Source organism: Astyanax mexicanus, chromosome 24, assembly GCF_023375975.1.
Source record: "Astyanax mexicanus isolate ESR-SI-001 chromosome 24, AstMex3_surface, whole genome shotgun sequence".
NCBI classification, from domain to species: Eukaryota; Metazoa; Chordata; class Actinopteri; order Characiformes; family Acestrorhamphidae; genus Astyanax; species Astyanax mexicanus.
The window spans coordinates 27,215,001-27,225,000 of record NC_064431.1 but is presented as its reverse complement, the minus strand read 5'-3'; the positions used below and the strand labels follow the sequence as shown (position 1 = coordinate 27,225,000).

At 40.4% G+C, this 10,000-nt stretch overlaps 2 protein-coding genes and 1 long non-coding RNA gene across 4 annotated transcripts in view; 2 read left to right on the top strand and 1 right to left on the bottom strand.

Annotated features, from left to right (window-relative positions):
• The window catches only part of suclg2 (succinate-CoA ligase GDP-forming subunit beta), a 164,558-nt gene extending 158,133 nt beyond the window's left edge, over nt 1-6,425 (top strand). Inside the window, exon 11 of the mRNA XM_022682374.2 lies at nt 6,285-6,425. Within this exon, the coding sequence (XP_022538095.1) occupies nt 6,285-6,400 (116 nt within the window). The 3' untranslated portion in view covers nt 6,401-6,425. The remainder of the gene's footprint in view (nt 1-6,284) is intronic.
• LOC125787359 (uncharacterized) overlaps nt 1-7,042 on the top strand; it is a 759,343-nt gene extending 752,301 nt beyond the window's left edge. The window contains exon 2 of the long non-coding RNA XR_007429270.1: nt 6,676-7,042. This is a non-coding gene — a long non-coding RNA (uncharacterized LOC125787359). The remainder of the gene's footprint in view (nt 1-6,675) is intronic.
• The window catches only part of LOC103029679 (solute carrier family 2, facilitated glucose transporter member 9-like), a 1,095,244-nt gene that overhangs the window by 107,329 nt on the left and 977,915 nt on the right, over nt 1-10,000 (bottom strand). The window lies entirely within an intron of this gene.

The following is a 10,000-nucleotide window of genomic DNA, read 5'->3' as shown; positions in this document are numbered from 1 at the left end:
GAAATAAACTCTTCTATTGAAAGTTAAAGTCTTCTTCTCTCTTTTTCTCACTCTCTTGTGTGTTTAAATTGTGTAGTATAAACTAGAAATCGACAGAAATAAAGATATATATATTTTTTTTTATAACATCAGTATAATATATAAGTAAAACATGTCATACATACAGCTCTGGGGAAATAAATAAGAGAGTTTCTGTGATTTTACAAATTAAAAACCTCTGGAATATAATCAAGAGTAAGATGAATGATCACAAGCCGTCAAACCAACCTGAACCGCTTGATAAAGTTATCCAAAAGCAGTGTGTAAGACTGGTGGAGGAGAACATGATGTCAAGATGCATAAAAACTGTGATTAAGATTCGGGGTTATTCCACCAAATATTGATTTCTGAACTTTTAAAACTTTGCATTATTTGAGATCAGAAAACTCTGCATCTTTTTTTGTTATTTCAGCCATTTCACATTTTCTGAATAAATGCTCTAAATTACAATATTTTTATTTGGAATTTGCGAGAATGCTGTCTGTAGTTTATAGAATAAAACAATGTTCATTTTACTTAAACATAAACCTATAAATAGCAAAATCAGAGATTTTTTTTTTCTTTTTTTTTCCAGAGCTGTGTAATATGTATGTATGAATGTGTCTGTATGTAAATGCCTATATGAAAATGTAAAACACACACACACGTATACACATGTGCATGTGCATATAGACAAAAGTATTAGTAATTAAGCAAGTATATAAGATGGACCCAACCACTGACCCCTACCCCAATTCCCCCCCCCCCCCCCCCCTTTTCTCTCTTTGTCAGCAGGTTGGGTTTATAGGTTGAGACAGCGGCAGATACTCTATACCCTGCTGACATGCTCGCTTTAGCCCCGCTCCTGCTGTAATGAAATTATGGGATTGATTGTTTAGTGTGGGCAGATGTGGGCGATGTGTTAGGAGTGAGTTGTTATGTGAGCGGACGCCGGCGCTGAAATATCAGGAGTTAAGTGGGGCTGGTAATTGAATTCCTTCTGAAACTGCTATTGATTAGAGACACCTCTCTCCTGAGAGGCCAGATACCATCATAATTACACTGCAACGGAACCGAGACCGGATACACACACACACACACACACACACACACACACATACACTGTGTAAACAAAAGTTTTCGCACACTCAGCATACCCATTTTATACACCGATCAGCCATAACATTAGCACCACCTCCTTGGTTTTGGTCACATTGTCCACTTCACTGATTATATAGGAGCACTGTGTAGTTCTGTAACTATAATCTCAGGACCAAACAGGATGGACCCCCACAGAGTTAAGGTAGAGATATACTTGCTGTTAATTACACTTTCAATCAATCAATCAATCAATTAATCAATCAACTTTTATTTTGACTCGGATGTACATTGAGGGCAACCCTCAATTTCAATGTAGCCGAGCTCATTTACAGAAACAGGGATTGACATGACAAAGAAAATAATAGCTAAATTTAATTATTTTAAAATAACAGTAAATAAAATATAAAAATAGATAAAAATAAAAATAGAATTAGAATAAAATTGGGAAAAATTAAAATAATGATTATAATAAAGTATGGTTTAAGTGATAAAAAATTAAGATCAAAATAACTAACTTTTAAATAATGCAATAAAAATACAAATAAATAAATCAGAGACTGTAAAAAAAGATGGATGCCGTGTCGCAGTCCCCATTGATTCAGTGAAAATGAAGCCAAAATCTTCCGCCATGTTGGCGATCCTGAAACCCGAGTCTGCGCAGTAGAGACCAGAGGAGGGAGAAAGACTGTGGAGAGACAGCCTACTCATTTAAATAACCCCGCCCCTGAGGGCTGCAGAGAGGAGCGGAGCGGAGCTGACGGTCTGTTATTGGTCCCGCCCATAACCAGCCCTTTTACAATAACCACACCTTTTTTGAATAGAGCTGAATACATTTTTAAAAATGAATTCTGTGGGGATATAAAAATTTAACAATGTAAGCAGAGGTTACACTAGCTGCTGCATTTAAATAAAGGAGGTAGAATTACAGTATATTAGAAAAAAACGTGATTGAAAGTTGTTCTGTTTTGCCATTAAAACATTGAAACCTATGGGGATGGGTGGGGTTACACAGCTTTCTGCAACCGAACAGCAGGGGGCGCCCGACCTGTGGTGGCTTCACTTTTGAGAGACGATGCTCTGTCCAGCTGTACACAGTCTGTGAAATAAATGAACTAAAAAATAAATACATAAAATAATAATAAAAATAATAAAAAATTAAATTAAAAAGCATCAAGCCTGCTTCGCGAATCCTGCGTCAATTTGGAGCATAGGTCGTGCACGTCCTTCAAAAATGAACGTGACACGCGTACCAAACCGCTAGGGGCAGTGTAGCCGCTAACCAGCATGTTGCCATGTTTGCATAGTTCAAATCCGGAAGCCCTTTGCCATGTTTACATTGTGTAAATCCTGAAGCCCTTTCTACGTTCTGCCCTCTAGTGGAAGCCTCCTGTTACAAGCGTTGCACATAGGCTAGTATGTTCTCAGTCACATTCACAACGCAGCCAGCCGGTTGTCTACGCGAACTCATGGGTAAGCAGCAAGTGTGTTTCTATCCTAGTGTGTGTTGTTGCTGGTATAAATGGATCAGGTGCAGCAGTGCTGCTGGAGTTTTTAAACACTGCTGGATATTTCTGTTTGGTGGAATTTTTATCCTTAGTCCAGCCGAGACACTGAGTTTGTGTTTAAAAACTCCAGCAGCACTGCTGTTGTCGGTGTGGTGCAGCGGATAACACCACCACCTGCCAGTGAACTGTCACATCATGTGGACGAACTTCACACGTATTAAAATAGACCAGAAAAGAGATGTTCATTGATAGTGCACCTTACAGTCCCTACTATAAGGTAAAAAAATACAGGTATATATATATATATATATATATATATATATATACACTGCTCAAAAAAATAAAGGGAACACTCAAATAACACATTCTAGATCTGAATGAATGAAATATTCTCATTGAATACTTTGTTCTGTACAAAGTTGAATGTGCTGACAACAAAATCACACAAAAATCATCAATGGAAATCAAATTTATTAACCAATGGAGGCCTGGATTTGGAGCCACACACAAAATTAAAGTGAAAAAACACACTACAGGCTGATCCAACTTTAATGTAATGTCCTTAAAACAAGTCAAAATGAGGCTCAGTATTGTGTGTGGCCTACACGTGCCTGTATGACCTCCCTACAACGCCTGGGCATGCTCCTGATGAGGTGGCGGATGGTCTCCTGAGGGATCTCCTCCCAGACCTGGACTAAAGCATCCGCCAACTCCTGGACAGTCTGTGGTGCAACGTGACGTTGGTGGATGGAGCGAGACATGATGTCCCAGATGTGCTCAATCGGATTCAGGTCTGGGGAACGGGCGGGCCAGTCCATAGCTTCAATGCCTTCATCTTGCAGGAACTGCTGACACACTCCAGCCACATGAGGTCTAGCATTGTCCTGCATTAGGAGGAACCCAGGGCCAACCGCACCAGCATATGGTCTCACAAGGGGTCTGAGGATCTCATCTCGGTACCTAATGGCAGTCAGGCTACCTCTGGTGAGCACATGGAGGGCTGTGCGGCCCTCCAAAGAAATGCCACCCCACACCATTACTGACCCACTGCCAAACCGGTCATGCTGAAGGATGTTGCAGGCAGCAGACCGCTCTCCACGGCGTCTCCAGACTCTGTCACGTCTGTCATGTGCTCAGTGTGAACCTGCTTTCATCTGTGAAGAGCACAAGGCGCCAGTGGCGAATTTGCCAATCCTGGTGTTCTCTGGCAAATGCCAAGCGTCCTGCACGGTGTTGGGCTGTGAGCACAACCCCCATCTGTGGACGTCGGGCCCTCATACCATCCTCATGGAGTCGGTTTCTAACCGTTTGTGCAGACACATGCACATTTGTGGCCTGCTGGAGGTCATTTTGCAGGGCTCTGGCAGTGCTCCTCCTGTTCCTTCTTGCACAAAGGCGGAGGTAGCGGTCCTGCTGCTGGGTTGTTGCCCTCCTACGGCCTCCTCCACGTCTCCTGGTGTACTGGCCTGTCTCCTGGTAGCGCCTCCAGCCTCTGGACACTACGCTGACAGACACAGCAAACCTTCTTGCCACAGCTCGCATTGATGTGCCATCCTGGATGAGCTGCACTACCTGAGCCACTTGTGTGGGTTGTAGAGTCCGTCTCATGCTACCACGAGTGTGAAAGCACCACCAACATTCAAAACTGACCAAAACATCAGCCAGACAGCATAGGTTCTGAGAAGTGGTCTGTGGTCCCCACCTGCAGAACCACTCCTTTATTGAGTGTGTCTTGCTAATTGCCAATAATTTCCACCTGTTGTCTATTCCATTTGCACAACAGCAGGTGAAATTGATTGTCAATCAGTGTTGCTTCCTAAGTGGACAGTTTAATTTCACAGAAGTTTGATTTACTTGGAGTTATATTGTGTTATTTGAGTGTTCCCTTTATTTTTTTGAGCAGTGTATATATATATATATATACTATGTCAAAATGTTTGTGGACATTCTTTCGAAAAAAGTATATTCAGCTACTTCCCGCTCTTCATCGCCTTTCCTTTTCTATCTTTCTCTTTTCTTTCTCTTCTATCTCTATCTCTATGTCGATCTCTCTATCATTCCTCTCGTCTCCTGAGCGCTCTCTCTCTCTCTCTCTCTCTCTTTCTTGTTTTGGCTCTGTGCCTCCGCCTCGTATCAGGGTGGGCGCTGCAGCGAGAGATTTTGTCAGGTTATAAACCCCGTGCAGGCCCCCCGGGGCCGAGGGGTCCGTCCTGGAACGCTGCCTGATCAGAATAAAAAGCGAGCCGGGGCCCCCCAGCAGCTGGGGCCGACATGCACTGCAGCCAATGGAACAGCACCTCTGACTTTGAAGCCAATGAAACGAGCCTTCGTTTTCCCAGCCAATGGCCCGGCGCCACATCATATTTTCAACACCACTGCCTTTCTAGGTCGAAAAGGACAGAGTTCAATTTTGTAACCTACACCCCCTCCACCCCCCCCCTCACTCAAACCCCCTCCCCTCCAAAACCCCATTCCTTAAATCCAGGCCCTGGTTAGTTTTATGGTTTCAGAGGAAGAACAAAGACAATTTGGACTTGATTTGAACTGTATTGTGGGTTTAGGAGACAATTAAAGGGAATGGTTGTACCATATTTTTTCCACTATATGGCATACATAAAAACCTTTAATTTTCCCCAAAAATTACCTTATGTATTTTTACCAATCAGGTTATAAGGAGTAGTAAAGCCACTCCAATGAAGTACTGCATTATAAAGGAGTTTTAGTGAAGTTTCTCCATCACCAAGGCTGGAGCAGTATTAGCATTAGCTGCTAACTGCATTAAGTGCTAGCTCGTTCGCCGGAACTCTTAACACCTCTGTGTAGCACTGTCGAGTGGAATTTACTAGTGCTAAGTGCTGCTAACCGTGGCTAGCTGTATTGAAAATATAGAAAATCTATGTATCAAAATACAGCTCTGAAAATAGTAAGAGACTACTTCAGTTTCTGAATCAGTTTCTCTAATTTTGGTATTTATAGGTTTATGTTTGAGTAAAATGAACATTTTTGTTTTATTCTATAAACTACAGACAACATTTCTTCCAAATTCCAAATAAAAAAATATTGTCATTTAGAGTTTTTAATGGATGAAATAACAAAAAAAGACGCAGAGCTGTCAGACCTCAAATAATGCAAAGAAAACAAAAAGTTCATATTCATAAAGACTCATTTAAGGGGTCAGAAATCAATATTTGGTGGAATAACCCTGATGGTTTTTAATCACAGTTTTCATGCATCTTGCCATGTTCTCCTCCACGAGTCTTACACACTGCTTTTGGATAACTTTAGGCTACTCCTGGTGCAAAAAATCAGAGGTTTTGAATTTGGTAAAATCAAGAAAAAACATCGTAAACATGTTATGGGATCCAGCTTGAGTACGTGGAGGCGGGGCTTAGTAAGGAGTAGGCGGGGTAGAAAGCAGCCAATCAGAGGCTTTACTTCTTGAGATGGACCTATAAATAGCAAAATCAGAGGAAGTGATTCAGAAACTGAAGTGGTCTCTTCGTTTTTTTTCCAGAGCTGTATTTCATTCTCATTGAGGGTGGACTGTTTAAAGCCAAATAACTACATTTACTACAATACCCATAATGCACTGCATAGGCCTAATAATTCAGTAATTCTTATCTAATCATAATGTATTTTCTTTTGTGTGTGTGTGTACAGGTACGAACGTGCAGGAGGCTAAGCGGATCCTGTCGGAGAGCGGCCTGCCCATCACTGCTGCCAGCGACCTGGACGACGCAGCCAGGAAAGCAGTAGCCGCTATCGCTAAGAAATAATCAATGTAAAAAAAAACGAAATAAATAAATACATAAATAAATAACTTGTGCTTCTGCACACATGACATCCAGGTAATCTATTCAATGTCAGGCTCCTCCTCACACAGCTCTGAGGTGTGTAGCCTTCAAACCTGCCTTAAAATGATTAACTTTAATTGTTTTATTGTTTTTATTGTGATATACAGGGGTTGGACAATGAAAATGAAACACCTGGTTTTAGAGCACAATAATTTATTGTGGTGACGGACAGTTCTGGTGGAAACAGGAGAGTTGAGGTGCACGTTGAATTCTGTCGTGATTTGATCAGCCGTGGTTTTATGTTTTTTGGATACAATCCGGGTTAGCACCCGAACATCCCTTTCAGACAGCTTCCTCTTACAGCGTCCACAGTTAATCCTGTTGGATGTGGTTGGTTCTTCTTGGTGGTATGCTGACATTACCCTGGATACCGTGGTTCTTGATACTTGATCACAAAGACTTGCTGTCTTGGTCACAGATGCTCCAGCAAGACGTGCACCAACAATTTGTCCTCTTTTGAACTCTGGTATGTCACCCATAATGTTGTGTGCATTGCAATATTTTGAGTAAAACTGTGCTCTTACCCTGCTAATTGAACCTTCACACTCTGCTCTTACTGGTGCAATAATGTGCAATTAATGAAGATTTGCCACCAGGCTGCTCCAATTTAGCCATGAAACCTCCCACACTAAAATGACAGGTGTTTCAGTTTCATTGTCCAACCCCTGTAGATGTTAAAAGGGAAGTTCTGTTTCCAGTTCTGTGTAATTTGTATGAAATCTGTGTCTATATAGCATGCAGTTAATGACCATGGACCATAACATGTCTAGCAGTCAACAGTCTCTCACCAAGAGGTGCACTACCCCAAAAGTAGCCTATGAGTGAATTTTACTTAATTATAGGAAATTGCTTATTTTTTGTAGGAAACGCATTGAAATCAATACTGTCTGTGGTAATTGACTGAATGCTAGAATAGGTGCTAGAGGATACAGATTAGTTTGGAAAATTACGGAATTTTAGGACTTTCCGTTTTTGCATTAAAAATAGAAATGTAAAGTTAGAAGAACCAACTATCCACTCAAGCGCATCTGTTTAATTAATATACATATATATATAATATAATATTAAGTGCCACAAGTTCTATTATTTACTTCTGTCATTTATATTTTCCATATTCTTTTAAATCTTTTTTTTTTTTTTAAATAGATCCACATGCTGTTTTGTATGGTCATCTAATTACATATACAGTTCTGGAAAAAATGTAAAAGACCCTTTGAGTTTCTGAATCAGTTTCTCTGATTTTGCTATTTATAGGTACAGTTGTGGTCAAAAGTTTACATACACTTGTAAAAAAACATAATGTTATGGCTGTCTTGAGTTTTCAATAAGTTCTACAACTCTTATTTTTCTGTGATAGAGTGATCGGAACACATACATGTTTGTCACAAAAAACAGTCATAAAATTTGGTTCTTTCATAAATTTATTATGGGTCTGCTGAAAATGTCACCAAATCTGCTGGGTCAAAAATATACATACAGCAACAAAATTTGTCAATTTTGGTGATGTAGCGAGTTGTGTCAATCAAATTAGCTTCATGTCATGGCCTCTTCACTTCTTGTAAGTGATTCTGATTGACTACAGCTGTTGACTTCTCATGAGCCCATTTAAATAGGGCTCATTTGACCCAGTGATTAGACTCAGCTACAAAAGCTACAATGGGAAAGTCAAAGGAACTCAGTGTGGATCTGAAAAAGCGAATTATTGACTTGAACAAGTCAGGGAAGTCACTTGGAGCCATTTCAAAGCAGCTACAGGTCCCAAGAGCAACTGTGCAGACAATTATACGCAAGTATAAAGTGCATGGAACAGTTGTGTCACTGCCACGATCAGGAAGAAAACGCAAGCTATCACATGCTGCCGAGAGGAGATTGGTCAGGATGGTCAAGAGTCAACCAAGAATCACCAAGAAGCAGGTCTGCAAGGATTTGGAAGCTGATGGAACACAGGTGTCAGTCTCCACAGTCAAGCGTGCTTTACATCGCCATGGACTGAGAGGCTGCCGTGCAAGAAAGAAGCCCTTGCTCCAGAAAAGGCACCTTAAGACTCGGCTGAAGTTTGCTGCTGATCACATGGACAAAGATAAAACCTTCTGGAGGAAAGTTCTCTGGTCAGACGAAACAAAAATTGAGCTGTTTGGCCACAACACCCAGCAATATGTTTGGAGGAGAAAAGGTGAGGCCTTTAATCCCAGGAACACCATGCCTACTGTCAAGCATGGTGGTGGTAGTATTATGCTCTGGGGATGTTTTGCTGCCAGTGGAACTGGTTCTTTGCAGAAAGTAAATGGGATAATGAAGAAGGAGGATTACCTCCAAATTCTGCAGGAAAACTTAAAACCATCAGCCCGAAGGTTGGGTCTTGGGCGCAGTTGGGTGTTCCAACAAGACAATGACCCAAAACACACATCAAAAGTGGTAAAGGAATGGCTAAACCAGGCTAGAATTAAGGTTTTAGAATGGCCTTCCCAAAGTCCTGACTTAAACCCCATTGAGAACATGTGGACAGTGCTAAAGAAACGGGTTCATGCAAGAAAACCATCACATTTAGCTGAACTGCACCAATTCTGTCAAGAAGAGTGGTCAAACATTCGACCTGAAGCTTGCCAGGAGCTTGTGGATGGCTACCAAAAGCGCCTAGTTGCCGTGAAAATGGCCAAGGGACATGTAACCAAATACTAATGTTGCTGTATGTATATTTTTGACCCAGCAGATTTGGTGACATTTTCAGCAGAACCATAATAAATTTATGAAAGAACCAAATTTTATGACTGTTTTTTGTGACAAACATGTATGTGTTCCAATCACTCTATCACAGAAAAATAAGAGTTGTAGAACTTATTGAAAACTCAAGACAGCCATAACATTATGTTTTTTTACAAGTGTATGTAAACTTTTGACCACAACTGTAGATGTTTGAATAAAATTAACATTGTTGTTTTATTCAATAAACTATAGACAACATTTCTCCCAATCCCCCCCCCCCCAAAAAAAAAAAATATATATATATATATATATATTTCTTTTTTTTTTTTTTCATTTAGAGCATTTATTTGCAGAAAAGGAGAAATATCTGAAATAACAAAAAAAATGCAGATCTTTCAGACCTCAAATAATGTAAAGAAAAAACACAAGCTCATATTCATAAAGTTTTAAGAGTTCAGAAATCGATATTTGGTGGTGTTTTTTAATCACAGTTTTGTGATTAAATGCATCTTGGCATCATGTTCTCCTCCACCAGTCTTACACACTGCTTTTGAATAACTTTATGCTACTCACTCCTGGTGCAATAATTCAAGCAGTTCAGCTTGGTTTGATGGCTTGTGATCATCCATCTTCCTCTTGATTATATTCCAGAGGTTTTTAATTTGGTAAAATAATAAAAAAAAAAAATCAGCATTTTTAAGTGGTCTAATTTTTTCCAGAGCTGTATTTATGTAATTATCTTTGCATTCCATGTTGGTCGAGATAGGAAGCCTCTTGATTGTTTCTCAGTGTGACCGCATTCGCAGGGTTAGCATTGGC